General features: G+C 42.1%; 1 protein-coding gene across 12 annotated transcripts in view; it reads right to left on the bottom strand.

The window, feature by feature from the left end:
• Window positions 1–5,811: 5,811 nt before the first annotated feature.
• The window catches only part of ACTN2 (actinin alpha 2), a 74,992-nt gene continuing 60,066 nt past the window's right edge, over window positions 5,812–20,737 (bottom strand). For 3 of the 12 annotated variants that reach the window (XM_055234426.2, XM_055234425.2, XM_055234424.2), the window contains exons 13-21: window positions 20,491–20,599; window positions 18,992–19,132; window positions 16,615–16,797; window positions 14,197–14,331; window positions 13,082–13,261; window positions 12,113–12,259; window positions 9,969–10,034; window positions 8,581–8,739; window positions 5,812–7,295 (exon numbers count right to left, since the gene is read on the bottom strand). In XM_055234426.2, the coding sequence (XP_055090401.1) occupies window positions 7,137–7,295; window positions 8,581–8,739; window positions 9,969–10,034; window positions 12,113–12,259; window positions 13,082–13,261; window positions 14,197–14,331; window positions 16,615–16,797; window positions 18,992–19,132; window positions 20,491–20,599 (1,279 nt within the window). In that variant the 3' untranslated portion in view covers window positions 5,812–7,136. Of the gene's footprint in view, window positions 7,296–8,580; window positions 8,747–9,956; window positions 10,112–11,992; window positions 11,997–12,112; window positions 12,260–13,081; window positions 13,262–14,196; window positions 14,332–16,614; window positions 16,798–18,991; window positions 19,133–20,490; window positions 20,600–20,737 lie in introns of all 12 variants that reach the window. The other 9 variants (XM_063613437.1, XM_055234429.2, XM_055234430.2 and 6 more) reach the window with 8 other exon arrangements.

The raw sequence follows: 20,737 nt of genomic DNA, 5'->3' as shown, positions 1-20,737 counted from the left end.
CAAAGAGTGTCTTAAAATTGTGTTTAAATGATCTGCAATGCATGTATAAATGATTGAATGAATGAGTTGATTTAGTACAAAATATTGTTATCTTCCATGATGAAAATGCACATAAATATCCATTAAGAGGGAAAAAAATGTGAAAATGTTAATAAAATCTAAAATATCATCAACGTAGCTAGACAGGCTATGCTAAGTACACAACCAGGTCAGGAAGCTGTTGAAGTTAATTCTGTATTATTTAGGGTACAGCTGAGCTACTGTAACAGAGAGCCTGAGTAGAGTGGCTTAAAGAACATACAGGGCCGGGCGCAGTGGCTCACACCTGTAATCCCAGCACTTTGGGAGGCCAAGGCGGGCGGATCAAGAGGTCAGGAGATCGAGATCATCCTGGCTAACATAGTGAAACCCCGTCTCTACTAAAAAAAATACAAAAAATTAGCTGGGCGTGGTGGCAGGCACCTGTAGTCCCAGCTACTCTGGAGGCTGAGGCAGGAGAATGGCATGAACCTGGAGGTGGAGCTTGCAGTGAGCCGAGATCATGCCACTGGACTCCAGCCTGGGCCACAGAGCAAGACTCCGTCTCAAAAAAAAAAAAAAAACAAAACATGTAAGTTGGTTTCTCTTTCCACATGGCAGTCTTGGGGTGAGCTGGCAGGGGCCAGCTACTCCTCGCAGTCCAATGGGAACTGTGTTTCTTCTGAGCTGTAGCTGTGTCATCTCCTCAGACCTACCAAGTGACCACTAATTACACCTGCTGTTTTTCTCTTAAGGACTCCTTGTTTAATCCAATATAATCAGGAAGAGTTGGGGGAAATTGTTCATTTCAATACATCTTTGCTGATACTTAAAAAATAAAATAAAATGCTTTTATATTATTATGTGGTTTAATCATATTTTCATCAAAACATTGGAGCTGCAGATTTAGATAACTGAAAAAATGGAAAATGTTCCCCATGTAGCCTAATTACCAGTCTGTCTAAACGATTAGCTAGATTAGCCTGTCAGAAAAAAAAAAAAAAAAAAAAAAAACTGACTTCATTTTACGATTAAAATAAGCTGCTAACACATTTTGAGGAATAGTATTAAAACCACTGAAAAATAAATAATGCAACAACTTTTATAAAAGCAGTTAAGTCCGGATTAAAATGATGTTGTGCTAATACAATTAAACTCTTCACTAGGGAAGTCTTTCTCATTTATTCATGAAATACATGTAGCTAATCCCAGCATTTTGGGAGGCCGAGGCAGGCGGATCATTTGAGGTCAGGAATTCAAGACCAGCCTGGCCAACACGATGAAACCCCATCTCTACTGAAAATACAAAAATTAGCCATGTGGGGTGGTGCGCACCTGTAATCCCACCTCCTTGGGAGGCTGAGGCATGAGAATCGCTTGAACCCAAGAGACGAAAGTTGCATTGAGACGAGATTGCACCGCACTCCAAGCTGGCCAACAGAGAGACACTCCACTTTAAAAAAAAAAAAAAGAAATATATGTAGCTACAATTTTAAATTATTCATGAAGAAAGGAGGATGCTAAAAAGAATGGTATTCTTTTGGAAAACATGCACGCGTATGTGTACTGAATGCTAGTGTTTGGGAATAATTAAAAATCTTGTATGAAATTCAGAAATAATTCCATTATTCCATAAGTTTTGTTGGACATACTGATAAAAACTCTTTCCAGTGTATTTAAGGAAAGAGTATGGACTGCTACAAATTAATTGGCCTGGTATGTAGTAAAAGTTTTATTTTTGGCTAATATGAATTAGAAGATACTACTTTAAAAGATGAAATAAAATCAAGATTGTAATTGGAATATTTTATGTGCTTTGATAAATATGTTTTGAGAACTTTCTTGTATAAGACATGCCAAATCTAAAATAAATCATGTAAAAAATTACCGCAGGTTTTTTGTTTTTTGAGACAAGCTTTCACTCCGTCACCCAGGCAGGATGGAGTGCAGTGGCATGGTCACAGTTCACTGCCACCTTGACCTCCCTGGGCTCAAGCAATCCTCCCACCCCAGCCTCCCGAGTAGCTGGGACTACAGGCATATGCTACCATGCCCAGCTAATCTTTTTGCATTTTTTGTACAGATGAAGTTTCACCATGTTGCCCAGGCTGGTCTTGAACTCCCGAACCCAAGCAATCCACCCAACTCAGCCTCCCAAAGTGCTAGGATTACAGGTGTGAGCCACTGTACCTGGCTACTGCAGGTTTTATCTCTAAAAACCTGAACACTATGGTGGTCTCAGAAGCACACTAGCCTATGCTGTTTGGTTGTCCAATGGTGATCTTCTAATCGAATAGCTAAAAAGAACTGCCTATGTTTAAATACATTTTTAAAAAGCCATTTTGATGGTTAATATCTCTTGTTGATGCTCTGGGATTTTCTGTTATTAATCTCCCTCATGATCAATTCATGCTTGTGACAATAACTGAGGGATAGAAAAGGTGAAATAAGCAAAACCTGGTATCACTGCCACCCCTAATCCTTTATAATACATATATCGGATTTCAGGACCATAATACCATTTCGTTGTTCATACTAAGTATGCATATAGTCCCCTTTTTCTCCCCTCTACAACTATTTACAGAATTTTTCTCCTCTGGTAGCTTGTCTTGCAAAGACTGTTAAATAAAGGTTAGCCTAAATCTGCCTCCTGACATATTTTAAGTTCAGCCTAAAGGTTTCTCCATAAACAGTGAACTGCTACCTCACTGGACGTGTAAACAGATTGTAACCTACTTTTGTACTGATCACCAAGTTTTGGCGAATGAAAGGCAGCCAACTGTTCAAATTCTGTTTACATAAGGCAAACACCAAGCTGTAACCAATCCAGTGGTTTCTGTGCCTCACTTTCCTCCCTCAGTCCCCAGGTCCTCCCATGCAGCGGCACCAGAGCTGCTCTGTACCTGTTCTGATTCAGGGGCTGCCCAAGTCACAAATTGTTCTTTGTTCAACTCAACTCTGTTAAATTTGTCTGAAGTTTTTCTTTTAACAAGACCATGGCAATTGGTTTTCTTAGATCTTATATATCTTATATTGGTTTTTTAATATCTGCCACTGTAGTTTCTTGGAAGTTCCCAGCCACGCAAAAAGATTTGCGAGTATGCCTTGGTGTACTCCCAAACATTCCATCCATTTTACCACAAGGAAGTCTGCACTGCTGGGGAGGTAACTCCTAAAAGACTTAAATCCCACGGGGAATTCATGGCCAGGGGTCACTGACACATTGCAACTCCTAGCACCTTAAAAAGAATAATGGTCTGTCAGTTGCTTAAGGATTGAGTTATTAATTAATGAATCTAAGAAGGAAAAACAACGCTGTCTTCTCTGCTGACTCCATCTGAAATATGAAAATGTCTCAGAGCAGTATAATTATTGTGTAGGCTCCAGGGAGCCCGAAAGAGCTCAAGGACACAGTGGGAACACTCAGTGTCTTCTTGTCAAATAATCCAGGGAAGCTGTGGGTGAATCTTTGTCAGCCTGGTAACAACTAGCAACTTCTGAAAATACGTTTCTGACTCTGTATCACTTAGATTTGTTTCCTTTCATATGAAGGCTGTAAAGCGCTCATTTCCAGCTTATTTCCATGAACACAGATGAATCTGGTATACAGCAGGAATGAATACCAAGCCAAATGCTCTCATTTAAAACTCAGTCATGTCAAGCATTTCTGTATTACCAACCAGATGGCACAAGGGTTTGCCTGGCCATTTGTATTGCTCAACTATTAGCCTTGCCAGTAAGGTGTTCTCTAATCGTTTCAGACTTTTTTTTTTTTTTTTTGAGACGGAGTCTCGCTCTGTTGCCCAGGCTGGAGTGTAATGGAGCGATCTCGGCTCACCGCAACCTCTGCCTCCCAGGTTCAAGCGATTCTCCCGCCTCAAACTCCTGAGTAGCTGGGACTACAGGCACACACCACCACGTCTGGCTAATTTTTGTATTTTCAGTAGAGATGGGGTTTCACCACATTGGCCAGGACGGTCTCGATCTCTTGACCTGGTGATCTGCCCGCCTCAGCCACCCAGTGTGCTGGGATCACAGGCGTGAGCCACTGCGACCAGCCATTTTAGACTTCTTGATTCCTAATGACCTTTCCTTTGCCTCTAATCCACCGGTTCTCAGTGGGGGGTTATTAGAAATTCCATGGAGTTTTAACAAACTACAGATGTCCAAGTCTTAACCTAGACCTTCACAGCTTGAGACTCTGGGATTAGGGATGAGTATGCATACATTTTAGAAAATATTTACTGAGGATTCTGAAGTGATCTCTTGGTTAAAAATTCCTTCCCGGGCCAGGCGAGGTGGCTCATGCCTGTAATCCCAGCACTTTGGGAGGCCGAAGTGGGCGGATCACGAGGTCAGGAGATCCAGAGACCATCCTGGCTAACACGGTGAAACCCCGTCTCTACTAAAAATACAAAAAATTAGCCGGGCGTGGTGGCGGGCGCCTGTAGTCCCAGCTACTCGGGAGGCTGAGGCAGGAGAATGGCGTGAACCTGGGAGGCGGAACTTGCAGTGAGCCAAGATCGTGCCACTGCACTCCAGCCTGGGCAAGACAGCAAGACTCCATCTCAAAAAAAAAAATGCCTTCCTAACCTATTCATCACTGGCTTCTTTTTTTTTTTTTTTTTGAGATGGAGTTTCACTCTTGTTGGCCGGGCTGGTAGTGCAATGGCTCCATCTCGGCTCACTGCAATCTCCACCTCTTGGGTTCAAGTGATTCTCCTGCCTCAGCTCCCAAGTAGCTGGAATTACAGGCACACGACCAAACCCAGCTAATTTTTGTATTTTTAATAGAGATGGGTTTTTGCCATGTTGGCCAGGCTGGTCTTGAACTCCTGACCTCAAGTGATCCACCCGCCTTGGCCTCCCAAAGTACTGGGATTACAGGCGTGTGCCACCATGCCCCGGGCCATCCATCATTCACTTCTAAATGGTTGTTAATTCTTCATCTTATGTTCACCCTCTACCCAATAAGCCTGTCTCTAATTCTTTAAGGGAGGCAAATACTGACCCAATGACTGTTTTTAATTCTCATGGAACCTTTAAGTGAAGAAGTCTGTAGTTAACCAAAGTAATGGTTATTTTTTGAAATAACAAAAATAGGGATTCTTTTTTCTTTTATAAATTAAGTTTAATTTAGAAACTTATAAACGTTTTAATTTTTGAGCATCCAGCTTCAGAAATAAAAATAATGCCTAAAATGAGAGTATAAACATGTTTATTGTTTTTCAGAGTTTACTTCCTTTCTTCATTTATCAGCAGATAGAGACTACTGACCCCCTCCTCTTGCTGAATGTTGTAAAGAAATTAAAAGTTCAGGTAGATGAGTTACCCACACCCATCCTAAAACACCACAGAGCCCCCTAATAGCCTCAAAGGAAGCACAACTTTCTGGCTTTTCTATAGGGGTTTATGGCCGGGATATAGCACCTACTTGAAATAAAATAGTCAGAGTTCATCTAAACCACCCCCAAAGTGTTTGGCATTAAACTCAAGGATTCAAATATTTCAGGAATCTGGAAACTACCAATTACTTAATAATGAAGCAAATTAAGTGAAATTCGTAAAGGCTGAAGGTTCTAAATGGCCCAGTGTAGGAAAAAGAGTCAAGCTGTCAGAGAGCTTGGAATGGAAATATCACATTTCCAGCTGTTGGTGGAAATCTATAAAAATCTGAGCAAACAGACTGTAGGTAACAGGCATGTTACTGCTTCTCTAGTAATGCTTTAATTGCTGTTTGCAACTGTATTTGTTTGTTTGTAATCCATTTCCTGATCATTAAGGACTCAGATATAAAAAGAATTCCTGCTTTATTCTCTACAAGCTGTCAACAAGATGGAAAAACAGAGGGGGGAATTATAGCCTACAGCAGTATGAGCACAAAGAAAGAATGAACATTCAACGGATCAAGATGTGCTAGCGGGAGTGCATGTTGCATCCTGTGTCACGGAGCAGGCCTTTAGACACAGAACCAGACATGGGACTTGTTAGGATACACTGTCCAATTCCAGGGGTGAACACACACCGCACACTAGCTAAAATATCTAGTTATTCCTACTACGCAAAACACATGTAAAGCTTCCACAAAAGAAAGAACGCACCTCCACTGCTGCTGAGAATTAGTCCTTTCCTACCATAACTCTGGCTTCTCCTTAACAGGTCATAAAACTAGAGGCATAAGGAAGTCCTGACTGGTGAGCTGGAAGGATACTGGTTTCTGACTTGCCTCGTGATGAACCAGTCAGTACTACAGAAACCTGCTTATTTAAAAACAGAGCACTTTTATGTGGTCATCTCTTGAGAACCTGTGCTAATAAGCTCTAACAAAAAGCATGGGAACCTGGAATCAATAAATAATCCTAAAAACCTCATTTTACCTAGCGACTGCATCCTTCTCTCTGGCAATTAAACTGACTTCCATGTTTCCTTAGGTCTGTATTCTGGAGGATAAGAGAAGCATCAAAAAATCACTGACTGAGTCGACCATCCAGCCCTAAATAATGAAGAGATGACCATAAACTCTATTTTAAAAATTGTAAGTGCCAAAAATCTTTTGGGTAGTCTTTTTAATCCCTGGCAGTTCTATCTCACAATATTAAATTCATTTGAAGACACAATAGTAATCTTTGATGAGCATGAAAATAAAACATTAGAATCCCAAATATACTCCCTTGGGGCAATCACATTTCATTAGAGATAAATGAAATTTTTTGCAAATAGCAAACCTTTATTTACCAATTTGTGGTTTTTTTCCCCTCGGTCTTAAATCTTGGGTATTTTGTATTTTCACATTTTTCACTTTCCTTCTGTCCCTAGATCCTCCTAATTTCCTATTACTCAAGTAATTTGTTCTGTTTAATCAAAGAAATCAACCCGATATTTCATTACATTTCACTAAAAACTCAGAAATAAACCTATTTATGAAGCGCACTATGTCATATACTGTAGAAACTTCATTTTAGCCGTGTTATATTGCTGGCAATTCCTGAACTTCAAAAGGCTTTTTTTCTCCCCTCTCTCTCTCAACTTAATAAAGCTTGTCAAAGTTTCCAGGAAACAAACTGTGACTTCTGCTTTTATTGCATTCTGATGGGATCAGTGATTACAGAAGCTCAGCATCACAGATCGCTCTCCCCGTAGAGTGCGGAAGAGAACGCAGCGTAATCCAGGGCGCCAGGCACACTGCCTGGGCCCGAGTAGGCGGGCATCCTCTTGATGCAGTACTGGGCCTGATCCGGGGGCAGCTCCCGACGCAGCTCCTCCGCCAGGATGTACGGCTGGAAAAAAATACACGCGTGTTTGCAGTCAGTTGCAGAAAACACCACAACATAAACAGTCTTCATACTTACATATTTCTTGCATCTGTTTACTTTTTTAAAAGGACTAAAGAGTAGGGAGTCTATTGGCATAGTAGTACCAGACAACCAACAGAAAGCCGAGTTTTACTTGTAGGAGAGTATCTAGAAGCTGGCCTGGCCAGCAGGAAGGGTGATATGCTTCATAAAGGCAAATGGAGCATTACTAGTAGTTCTCAAACTGAGCCACAATGCGAGGATACATGCTATGATCTGCAGTTCATACCAGAAAAAATGAAGCTTTTAAAAAAAAGTTCAGTGGGAAATAGGACAATTCCAGCCAAATAGTCTGGTTGGTAAAAGTCAAAATAAGTAAATCTCAAATATCACATTATAATTTATATCATTATAGTTTGTATATTATATAATTTATAGTAGAAGTTTCTTAGTGGGGTTGGAGGAGCCATGGTTTCTTACCTTCTAAATCAGCTGGGCTATGTCCCATCCACCCTCACCCCATGGGTAAATGATTCATTTTAAAGAAAACATTATTTTAAAAATAATTGGTATTATCTGATTTTTAAAGTAATACATATGGCTCTGTTAATGTGTTTTAGCATGCTAACCTCCTTGTGGTAATGTTCATTATCCTGTCAGCCAGAAAACAGGGTAAAAGAAACCTGCCCCAAATTGAATTTCTACATAGAGATGTTTTAATTGTTTGGGGGGTAAAATATTACAATTCTGAACTGGCAATTAAACTCCTCCTGAAGGTCTAGGCTACATGTAATGAAAAGCTTGCTAATTTTTTACTGACTGAACGGCTATATTTAACTTTGCTCCATGGCTGGGCACAAAGTCAGGGTCATTGATCCTTAGGAGAAGGTATCCAGTTTTGTAACATCTAAATTGCATAGTTTCTTCTTTCTGAGTCACATCTACCAAACTGGAATGTAAAACAGGGGTTGAACCAGTAACACACACACACACACACACACACACACACACAAAAGTACAAATACACTATTATCCCTTCTATAAAAACTCAACGCAAGGCCAAGCGTGAATGCCAGGAATGGCCTGTCTGTTTCCTCTGTGCTGAGTGCGCCATTGTTGTGTGTCTACCTGCCGCTTTCTGAAATCGGTGCCAATGTTGTACAAAATACACTGGCATAAAAATGGTTTTTATGTACAACACTGTTGCCTTTTTTGTTAGAACGATGTAGCGGACTCCTGCTAAAGCAGAAGCAAATCTGTCAATGCGGACCTTATCAGAAGCCAGGATCCGGAAGGAGGCGATGACCTGCTCGGCGGTGTCGGTGTCGGCCGTCTCTCTAGTCATGAAGTCGATGAAGGATTGGAAGGTGACGGTGCCTTGCCCGTTGGGATCTACCAGGGTCATAATGCGGGCAAATTCGGCTTTGCCCTGGGGCAAAGTAGCAAAGAAACATGTATACGAATGGTACACAACTCTCAACAGAGCCGTTTTCATTCTTTCCCTGGTGACATGCCAATTCCTTTAGGTCTGAAAACTGAATTATTACCTGCGTTTCCCTTCAGTCTTTGGACGAGATTCCCCTTAAGGCTGACTAAGGTTTACTGCTATCAAACAATTTTAAAAGTTGCTGGAGCTTCAAACCAGAAGCTTGTAAATGTCAGAATTCTTTCCTCTCTGGGACCCACTGCTGGCCTTGATGGGTCATGTAACGTAATTATGAAAGAGTAGGACAAAGCGAGAACTGAGCCCTTTTCTCAGATTAGAACTAGGAAAGCGATGCTGCCAAACTGAAGGCGCTCTGAACATGGCTGTCACGACTGTAGCTTACAGTCCCAAAGAGAATCAAGGCAGGCCAGGTTAAAAATACTCATTAATGGGTAACAGAGAAGTGTTGGATATACTAGGACTATCCCAGCCCACAGGGAAATGTAAGTTTATCTTGGCGGATTTACGACTAAACCTTTTTTACCTGTCAACATATTAGAGGAAAAAGCACTTGAAAAATCATCAGGATCCTACTGAAAGCCACTGAAGTGTACACTTTAAATGGGTAAACCGTAGTACGTGAGTTATATCTCAGTAAAGCTGTTTAAAACAATCAAAAAGCCTATGTTCTCATCTCCTTCACTAGAAAAAAATAATCTGACCAATTATTGAATAAAAATAAGTGCTTTGGTTCTGTGACTTTTTTTTTTTTTTTTTTGATGGAGTTTCACTCTTGTCATCTAGGCTGGAGTGCAGTGGTGCAATCTCAGCTCACTGCAACCTCCACCTCCCAGGTTCAAGCCATTCTCCTGCCTCAACCTCCCAAGTAGCTGGGACTACAGGTGCCCGCCACCACAGCTGGCTAATTTTTGTATTTTTAGTAGAGAAGGGGTTTCACCATATTGGTCAGGCTGGTCTCAAACCCCTGACCTCAGGTGATCTGCCCGCCTTGGTCTCCCGAAGTGCTGGGATTATAGGCATGAGCCACTGCGCCAGGCCCCATGACTTTATTTTTATATAGTAACAGTGAGACCTTCAAAAATATTATCCTATATAATGAAAACGAACCAATCCCAGATGCACTACCTTGGTTTGAGCTTGTCGTCTTCTATAATAGAAATCCAAACTCAATAAAATATCAAATCTTAGTACAATTTCAACTTCTGTCTTACCAGGTCATAACCCATGGAAATCAGGCAGGCTCTGAAATCCTCATGATCCATCAGGCCATTCTTCCTCTGTTGGCAAAAACAAAGGACAGAGCAGGTGAGCACAGGGCAAGATGAGAACTCTACTTGACCAACTGAACAAAGATCTGGTAAGAGAAGTGCTTTGAGCTCTGCCAAGGTCGTAAATGTCACCACCGACTTGCAAGAAGGATGGAGCCAGCACAAGGATGTTATAAACTAGTTTCTTAAAAACAAAAAAGAGGGGAGAGGAGGATAAAGACCAGACAAAAATGAAAGGAGGCCACACACTCAAGAAAATAGCAAAAGGAACTAGTCGGGAGCTCACTACTGCCACCTACTGACAAAGAATCATTCATGTTTAATATGAACAAACTTCTAAACATGGTTAAGTTCTGCATTGTACTCCTTGGACTTTTGTCGCAAAAGACTGTGATCACCTCGGATTCAAATCAATATGCTTTCTTCCTATAAAGCAGCCTCAATGAGTGAGAGTGTCTTTCAACAAGAGATGGTTGTGTACAGGGATGACGATCCATCATTTCCCTCCTTGGAAGAAAAATGACTTGGGCTTTAATGAACGCAGTTAGGTCAAATCACAGCATGCTTCTGCACAATAAAGGTGTGCTGAAACTATAAGAATGTCAATATCCATCTCTGTGTATAATTTTTTACTTATGCCTAGCTCTCTGATCAGAAGTCCACTGTCTGAACCCTCTAAAAGGCCCAAATCTGACTGGTCTGTCTAGCCCAGAGGCATTTCAGGAACCACTGATGGACATTTGCAAATCGTAACAGGGCTCCATACAAAGTAATAGTACATCCCTTTTAGTGATCTTTAAGAACTGGAATGTAGCTAGGTGTGGTGGCTCACACCTGTAATCCCAGGACTTTGGGAGGCCGAGGCAGATGGATCACCTGAGGTCAGGAGTTCGAGCAGCCTGGCCAACATGGTAAAACCCTGTTTCTACTAAAAATACAAAAAATTATCCAGGCATGGTGGCACATGCCTGTAATCCCAGCTACTTGGGAGGCTGAGGCAGGATAATCACTTGAACGTGGGAGGTGGAGGTTGCAGGGAGCCGAGATCACACCACTGCACTCCAGCCTGGGCACCAAAAGCACAACTCTATCTCAAAAACAAAACAAAACAAAAAAAAGAGAAAAAAGGCCAGGTGCAGTGGCTCACACTTGTAATCCTAGCATTTTAGGAGGCCGACGTGGGTGGATCATGAGGTCAGGAGATCAAGACCATATTGCTTAACATAGTGAAACCCCATCTCTACTAAAAAAAAAAAAAAAAAATTAGCCAGGCGTGGTGGTGGGTGCCTACAGTCCCAGATACTACGGAGGTTGAGGCAGGAGAATTGCTTGAACCCAGGAGGCGGAGGTTGCAGTGAGCCGAGATCATGCCACTGCACTCCAGCCTGGCGACAGAGTGAGACTCCGTCTCATTAAAAAAAAAAAAAAAAAAAAGAATTGGAGTATGCCTTAATAGTCACTCACTTTCAGCCACAGGATTAGTAAATAGTATTTTCTCATAAAGAATTGGTTTTACTCAATATTATTCAAATCAAAATACTAGATGATATTTTTAAAGCAGCACTTAACTTTTTATATGCTTTTATTATGAAAATTATCACCATTTTATTGGTGCGTGTCCTTAAAAGAAAGCATGCATCAATTTTGTTAATTAAAACAGAAAACTGAGTTTTAAATGTTGAAAGAACAGGTTAAATTATGACCAGATGCTTTTCCTAAACAGTTGCTTAGGAAAAGCATATCAGAGTTTTGTATTTAAGTCTTTACAAAATGACCTAAAGCCAACAATCACATTTTGTGAAGAATACACTTTGACTTAGAACAAATCAGCTTTGATGTCAACTACAAATGCATTCTTATTAAGTGATCTGTATGAAACAGCACACAAACCTGGACTTTGTGTCACCTTGAGCAACATCAAAGCTTAGGACACTTGGTTTTAGTGGCTATTATCTTTTGTCATTAACTATCCTGTTTCCCTGTAAATGTTGTGGAGCCTTAAGACTTAAAACGAGAGCATGCATATTATTTCAGATACATTGTTTAATGTCCCCAGTATTGCCCTTCAAATAAGTAGAGAGTGGTACCCTGTCAAAGTGGTTGAAGGAGGCTCTGAACTCATTCATCTGCTCCTGGGTGATGCCCTTTGCGTCTCTCGTCAGGATCTGAGTCTCCACCTCATTGATGGTTCTGGCGATGGTTGTCAGCAGCAGCTCCCATCCAACACGAATGTGCTATTGAGGGAAAAGGGGAAAGATCAGTTCTAAGTCTCTCCAGCATGTCAACTCTGCCTCTTTACTTTCGTAACAGTACAGCCGACTCAAAGGGCTTACTAAGCAGGGTTCATGACAGCCTTCCCTACACCTGAAAAAAAATTCTACTTTGTCATCTGTTGCAAGATTCTGTAGTGAGAAGTACTCACAAGTACCCACCAGGGTTCTAACAGTGGCAGCGGGCACTCTGCAGTATATACTCTATAACCAGGGTTCTAACAGTGGCAGCGGGCACTCTGCAGTATATACTCTATAACCAGGGTTCTAACAGTGGCAGCGGGCACTCTGCAGTATATACTCTATTATCAGGATTCTAACAGTGGCAGCGGGCACTCTGTAGTATATACTCTATTATCAGGATTCTAACAGTGGCAGCGGGCACTCTGTAGTATATACTCTCTTTGTCACTAAAAATATTTTCCTGTTTACCAAGTAGCAGGATGAGCCCTGAGTTACACCTGCTGGCTCCCAGGGAGATCAATTTGGGCCTAACTGGCAGAAATGCAACAGTCCAGTTTCTGGCACCCACCTTGAAGAAGTGTAGTGAATTTATGGTGGTGATAATAATAATGATAATATCACTGTTGGTAATACCATATAGTCCTCGATATAGCTCACGAAGCATTTCCACAAATAGTGACTGGAAAGGCTTAAAGATCCCTAACTTTCATACTTGTAGGTCTTAACAGGAACAAAGAAAGACAAGTGCATGAAGAAAGCACCCTGAGGAGGTGGCATGGTCCCCGGGAGAAGTGAGCGGCGCACGCCCGTCTGGCTGCGTACCTCCATCGTGTAGTTCGTGTGCTTGTTGTCAAAGACGAGGGCCTCCTGGATGAGCTGATGGTCTCCCTCCAGCTTGTCGATGTTGTTCTTGTAGTTGATGATGTTGTGCTCGTACTGCTTCAGCTGATTCATCTGGTCTTCCAGGGCTCCTGTGATCTGGATGGAGCTCCGGGCAATCTCCTGAGGGAGGCGAGTGAGCAAGCAGACAGAGAAGAAGAGTGAAGTGCCCCCTAAGGGAGCTCGGCACGAGGCGCCGTTCCAGACCCTGCATCGGATGCTAGGCCAGCGTCAGGCAGCGGCCAGTGTCACTCGGTTCACTTTCCTCAGAGGAAGTGGGGACTGGATAGCATTGCAGAACAAAACAAGGTCTAGTTCTAGCCTGTCTAGAGAATGGGAAAAAAGTCAACCAAGATCCAAAACAGAGAGGCAAGAGGGGTCAGAGATGAGTCCTGTTAGCTTCTTGCTGTGGGAAGGAAACGCCCTCGGGCAGAGCTGCCCTGCCGTGGAGGAGGCTGGGGGTGGGCTGCCTGGGTGGAGCTGCCAGACAGACTGAAGACCCAGGGGATGCTTCCTCCATCAGAATTTCTTATATTTTCAGATGGTCTCCCCTTTAAGAAAAAAGTCAGTATTTTAACACCAAAAGGGTGGTGGGGCAAGAAAGAAGTGGGTCAATAAATGTCTCCTGGCTGTTCTTGGTGATCAAAGGACAACAGTGTTAAAGACCACTGTCTCTGAAATGTTCTGAAAATGCAAAGTATTTGTGGGCCTTCACGGGTCCTCCTTGTAGGGACAGATGGTTTGAAATCCAGGCCCTGCAGAGGCCAAACACTGAGAAAAAGCCCTGTCACCATTTTTAGTGAGAAAATAAACAGAACCCAGCAAGACCCCCCTCCCCTTCCTTGAGTGCCCCCTTCCTGCATTCTGTATTGTGCCCCGGTTTGCACACTGTCCCCAACAGCCAGGGGCTGAAAAATAAAGCCGGGGTGATAACAGAACGGTGCTCCCACCTGACGGAGTGGGTGGCTGGAAACCACAGCATGTGCGGTGTCACTGCTGCGTGGCTAAGGGACTTATCGCAAGGCTTGTCAACAGCGCCTGGGAGGGCGCTGGCTTACCTCCATTTTGTTCTGGATCCAGGGCCCAATGGCATTGGCTTGTGCAGCAAACTGGCGCCTCAGACGCTCGTTAGCATGCTGGCGAGCCAGCTCCTCCTGCAGGGACTGATCGCGGATGGGCACGAGTTGCTTCACCTGTCAGGGCCCAAGGACAACAAGGGTTAGAAGCCAGCTGTGGTCTCATAGGAACGACCACAGAATTCGGGAATAGTCCAAGGGGTGGGGGTGGGAGTGGAGAAGGAGAAAGGAAGGGAGGAGGGTGCGGGGGGAAGGAAGAGGGAGGATAGGGAGGAGGAGTCCCTAGTCTAGGGACTATAGGATGGGCTTGATTTAGCTTTGACTGCCATCTAGTGCCACGAAGTGCCTGCTGAAAGACAGGATGAGCTGGAGGGTATTTAAGAGCCTGCATTAGGAGCAGGGACCATTCTCCTCCAGCCAGAGGCTCTCAGCCTGCTGCGCAACTAAGGCAGGGCCAGGGCCAGAGTACAGAGGATTTGTGAACTTGGATGAAGGGAACACTGACATGTTTATTTTCACCATCTCAGATTAAAATTTAGCACTCCCTTTGTTTATGAATGATGTGGACAGCAAATCTGCAGCAGTATTTAGCAGTCCCTGTAACCTTATCACAACATAAATCATAGACATTCTGTACTAACGTTACGGTTATGCCTGCCTCTTGCAATAAATATCACATACACTCAGCACTACTCCAAAATTATTGGACCTGCTGTTAGATCTTGGTTTTAAATGTGTTAATAAAGAAGCACATACAATAACTTTAAAGATATTTGAATAACTACATTTCAATATAATTTGTTTCCTTTGTAATATTAAATATTTTTATAAATTTACAAACATTATAATCAGAAGGAATCCACAGGCTTCCCCAGACTGCCAGAGGGGTTCATGACACCAAAATGTGAAGAGCCCATGCTGGGTTCATGAGTTCGATTCTTATACCTTCTTGGCCCACAGAAGAGTATACACCTGGTCTACCTGCTTTCTGTTCCATTTATGAGTTACATTTTAATGCTATGCCTCCATTCTCTTTCAATCAATGGGAAAGAAAAAAGCTACTTCAAAAATCTTTCTTTATGTCATCTGGAAAACTGCTACTAAAAGCATTATTATTGTCTTTTTTTTTTTTTTAACAAAAATCCATTTGCTTTATAACTTACTGATGGGAGAAAAGTTTGTCTCACTTTAAAAAATGATATATTTCTGCCCAGGCGTGATGGCTCACACCTGTAATCCTAGCACTTTGGGAGGCTGGGGCGGGTGTATCACCTGAGGTCAGGAGTTTGAGATCAGCCTGGCCAACACAGTGAAATCTCATCTCTATCAAAAATACAAAAAATTAGCCAGGCGTGGTGGCGAGCACCTGTAATCCCAGCTACCAGGGAGGCTGAGACAGGAAAATCACTTGAACCCAGGAGGAAGAGGTTGCAATGAGCTGAGATTGTGCCTCTGTACTCCAGCCTGGGCAACAGAGTGAGACTCTATCTCAAAAAAATAAACATAATAAAAATGAAAAATAAAAAATGATATATTTCCTTTATTTCCCCCCTAAGAAAACTACTTAAATCAGTTTGGTTCCTTTCTCTCTTTGGATGTTTGTTAGGAAGACCAGAGCTAAATTTAAAGCTCAGATGCACTAATTAACTACTATTTCTCAGATGAATACTCTCCTCTTCCTCATACCTGTTTTTGTCTTTTGCCCTGTTTATAACTAACTTGCAGCACGTGTGTTTTTATAGTAAAAGCCACTTCAGACCCACGTGGTGGACTTATTCCTCAAAGACTATGATTGGCATACTGAGATGACTAATTGTGCTATAATTTCAACCATGAAAAGAAATGTCTCAATCTTAAAAATGAGACAAAAGGGCTCAAATTATCCCATTTGGACCATAATTACATATGTCGATAGTTGCCCAGAATTTAAAAGGCAGCGAGTTAGTAAGAATACTTTCATTCCCAAGATGAAGTTTTCTAAGCAATTTTTCTGCATTTAAAATCATACATATCTGGGACATGTCTATATCATATTCTAAAAATTCTTTTAAAAAGTACTATAAGTACTTGTAACCAAGTTTTTAACCAAATTTCCAGTTGGGGCTTTAAAAACCATTTCCTTCATGGTATTAGGATCATAACCTATAGTGGTTGTGTCAACGTTTATAAGAGTTTCCTTAAGTAAAATAATCTCTGCTTTCTTTCCCCACAAACTGCAGAAGCTGCTGAAGGGTCCTTAAGAGTTTATCACATTTTGCCTGTGAAATTTGGGATAAAGGAAAATCCTGATCATGACGCAAAATGAGGCTGTCACCCTAAGTCCCCAAGGCGTTAACTTCCTCCTTTGACGTCAGCTTCAAGAATGCCCCCTGGTCCCACACCAGGCCCTCAGCCACCCACCTTGTCCCACTTGGTCCGGAGCTCATCCATGGTGACAGTGCTGTACGGGTTGCTTGAGCTGATTCTGATGCTGTAGCTCTGAATCACCTTCTCCACCTCGTTCTGGATGGCCATGATGGACTGCCGCTCTCCGTCCGCCTCGGGCAGTGTGGCCTTGAACTGCTCATGCGCAGTGATCAGACTCTACACCCGAGACACAAGTGGAGAAAAACAATGTGGCTTGAGTGTTAATTTCAAAGGCTTTGATATTCCTTTCTGCACACAAGTAAATGCCTTGATAATTGCAAGAATCTCTGGAGAAAAACACATTCTGAATGCTTTAGAAAAAACTCTTTAGGTACACAGAAGTCAAGTTCCTGGAAAATGGAAAAAGGATATCATGATGACTATTAATTTAATTGATGGCTATTCATGTAGAATCTTTTAAAAAATAATTTTTTTAAATCAGTTTTCCTTTCACTGTTTTTGATCACCAGCTATTGTTTAGGTCTTTCTTATTTTCTGCTGGCGAGCAGAACTTAACTTAGCGGCACTTCCTTTTTTTTTGAGACAGAGTCTCGCTAGGTCACTCAGGCTGGAGTGCAGTGGTGCAATCATGGCTCACTGCAGCCTTGAACACTTGGGCTCAAGTAATCCTCCTGCCTCAGTGTCCTGAGTAGCTGGGACTATAGGGTACACATCACGATGCCTGGCTAATTTTTTTATCTTTTGTAGAGACAGGGTCTCATTATGTTGCCCAGGTTGGTCTCAAACTCCTGGCCTCAAGTGATCCTCCCCGCCTGGGCCTCTCAAAGTGTTGGGATTACAGGTGTGAGCCACCACGCTCAGCCCTTAGATGCCCTTTCTAATGGCCAGTGTTACCTTTGTAGTCCTACAAAAGCATCTAACATTTGCTACCATTATATCTAAAGAAAACCAGGAAGTATATCCCTATTCCTCAAAAAGAAAAGGTCACAGAAACCAACTCTTCCCAGAAGGCTCTCTAAAGAGCCATTTATCAAACCTATTCTTTGACCTGAACATGAGCAGCCCCACAAATTCAGCTGCTCAAAGACCTCACTGCCTCGTGGAGCACCTTTGAGTGTGAAGCTACTGTTCTCTTTAGGTGCAGCAACAGGTCAGCTGCCAACAGAGTTTTGACAAACAAAGAGTGTGACTTCCAAGGCGTGCTTAGAGGTCTCACTTATTCCAAAAATAAACAATTTTAGACTGTTGGCCTGTGCTTAAGAGTGCATGCAGGAAACACCATCAGAGCCTCTTTCAAAAGGCAACTCCAGTGTTCATGGAAGCACTTTCTTTCCCCTGGCATGCAAGTGCAAACCCTTCTAGACGGCTCCTGGTAGGGAGGTGTGGTTTCAAATCCCAACCTTCAGGATTTCCTTTCTACTTGGATTCTTTTTGATGACATATCTATTTTACAGAAAAAAAAAAAAAAGAGTAAAAAAAGTATTTTCTCTTTTTATTCTATAATACATAAAATTCACTGTAAAAATTCTCTAAATAAATTATTCCTGGCTAACCGAGATTAACTTTCCTCCCTAACATCACCACTTAGAAGCTTTGTTTATAGTTCTGAAGTTCCAGAAAAAACTATAAGCAGAACATTTTAGATTGGCAGTAGGCAAAAGGTAGGTGCTGATTTGTGGCTTCTTATGGTTTATGATCTGGCAAAAAACTGTAGATCTAAATAAACAGTAATATGCACACATTTGCAAAGTAGTTAACTCAGCAGCTAGTACACTTATAACTTTTTCATGAATAACTCCAAGAGCATATATGTTTATATTGCTCAATGATTCAGCAGTTGTTGTTGTTGTTGTTGTTGTTGAGACAGGGTCTCACTCTGTTACCCAGGATGGAGTCCAATGGTGTGATCTTGGCTCACTGCAACCTCTGCCTCCCAGGCTCAAGCGAACCTCCCACCTCAACCTCCCCGGTAGCTGGGACTGCAGGTGTGCACCACCACACCCGGCTAAATTTTCTGTATTTTTTGTAGAGACAGGGTTTTGCCACATTGGCTAGGCTGGTCTCAAACTCCTGAGCTCAGGCAATCCACCCGCCTCGGCCTCCCCAAGTGCTGGAATTACAAGCATGAGCCACTGCACCCGCCCTCAGCATTCTTTGTTAAAGAACAGAGCTTTTGAGACATATTCAACATTACTTGATTGATTTTAACGGGTTTGCAACACAGAGTAGTAAACACATTTTTAAGCTAAGGTTCAAGGGTAATTTGGGCTTTCTAGCCACATCTGTTTTTTTTTTGTTGTTGTTGTTCTGTTTTTAAAGAAAGAAGACAAGAAACCAAATAACAGAACTCTAAGTTTAAATGACAACTCACTTCTAATGCATAGGGCATACAGAGTTGGGGTTCCATTACCTGGATCTCCTCAATGCTATGGACAATGAACATATCTTGCAGATCCTCCATAGCGCCCTCCATCCAATTGTTGAAAGGAGCAGCTCTCTTGGCAAACTCCAGGTGAAGCTGATCAATGGTTTCTAGCAATTTCTCCATTCTCTGAAGAATAAAGAGAAGCAAGCATTATCATAGACTAATTAAAAAATTCACCGAAAGTGTAAGTATGTGTTCCATAACAACAGACTATTCTCTGACATTCCGTTAATCATATTAGCATGTGTCTACAAAAGATTACCTGATGCTCAAACAATTAGGCTGAGCCCTGCAGGTCTCTGAGGTGCCTTCTGAATCAAAAAAGGATTTAATAACATCCAGAGCAGCCTCATTTGGAAAGTGTCTAAAGTACTTCACTACATGCTACTTTTCTGAAAACTGAGACTCCACATACAGCAAAATGTAACTTGCTTTCAGCTAAAGCAGGACTTTATAAGAGGACCTGATTCCCTAACTGTGCCAGATTAACAAAAATGCAGGGCATCTTCCACGTTTTAGAGTCAACATGTGCAGAGAAGTTGTATGCCTTTCCCAAAGTCACCTGCCTAGCGGAGAGAGAAGGAACTGCAGGTTCATGTTCTCAAATCCTCATTCAGGATTTAACACAGATCACCTCTTGCCTTTCTGGGCATATGAAAGCACAAGGTTTCAAGCAACAGGATGACCCTGCGCTTGTTTCCCATGGCAGACAAGTAGGGGCAGAAGGGGAAGGCATCTCCGTAGCTTTAAGCCTTCCATAATTAGGTTCATTTTCCCCTCCTGTTCTAAAATGTTTTGCGCTGTCTCTGTTACATGTCTGGTCTTTTCTCTCTCTCTACATCTCTTTCTTTAAGCAGTTTTGTCACAGCCATTTTGCATTTGGGAAGCTTGATATTGCGTTATCTCAAAAGTCAAGGAGTCAAGGAGAAAAGACTCAGGGAACTGGTAAACTGCTTATTTCTCTCACGTGGGAGATGTCTTCCACGGTTAAAGACAATTGGGGCAGTTAAACACCAGCTACCTACTATGTCTTACACTTAGTCTTACACTTAAATAAGGCCAAATTCGTCCCAATTCTGTTTCCTATCAATGTACTCACTTCAACACTTGGTTCCATCTTCCCTTTGCACATCTCTGATTTCCTGACTCACTCACAGCTCAATTTACTCAGGTAGAAGGACTTTTGGAAACGTACTGTTACTACCAGATACAAAGCAGATTTATGCCATAATCGCATCACCCCTGGATTTTTTAAAATTGAAAAATCTACTTCGCTGCTGTCTGGATAAATTACAGCACAAAGCTCCCAACTTCCCATTTCCCTCTTTCTTCCACTTTTCATGTTTTCTTTAGAGATTCCTTTCACTAGACAACCTGCTTCATGCAGAGAAGCATGAAGAGAAATAGACAATGAAACACCAGTGATTTAATTAAAGAGCTTCTATTAAAAGATTTTGTGTCAACAAGTGGCTTCAAGACTTCACCTCCAGGGCTTCTCTCCTCTTCTGAGTAAGCGTTCCCAGTCGGTCCCACTGGTCACAAATTTTCTGGCACCGATCATTGACATTCACAGCGTCGTGATAGTCCAGTTCACTATTAAAAGTGAAAATAAATGAAGATTAACTTTCCCAGATGATGAGAGAAAATGAACATGGGCTAAAAAAGAGAAACAACAGGGAAGTTTAAAAACAAAAACATCTGAAATGTATCCACATGGACACAGAGAGTGGG

The sequence above is a fragment of the Symphalangus syndactylus genome, chromosome 19, assembly GCF_028878055.3.
Source record: "Symphalangus syndactylus isolate Jambi chromosome 19, NHGRI_mSymSyn1-v2.1_pri, whole genome shotgun sequence".
NCBI classification, from domain to species: Eukaryota; Metazoa; Chordata; class Mammalia; order Primates; family Hylobatidae; genus Symphalangus; species Symphalangus syndactylus.
The sequence above is the reverse complement of the archived record's forward strand: the minus strand, read 5'-3'. Positions and strand labels throughout refer to the sequence as shown.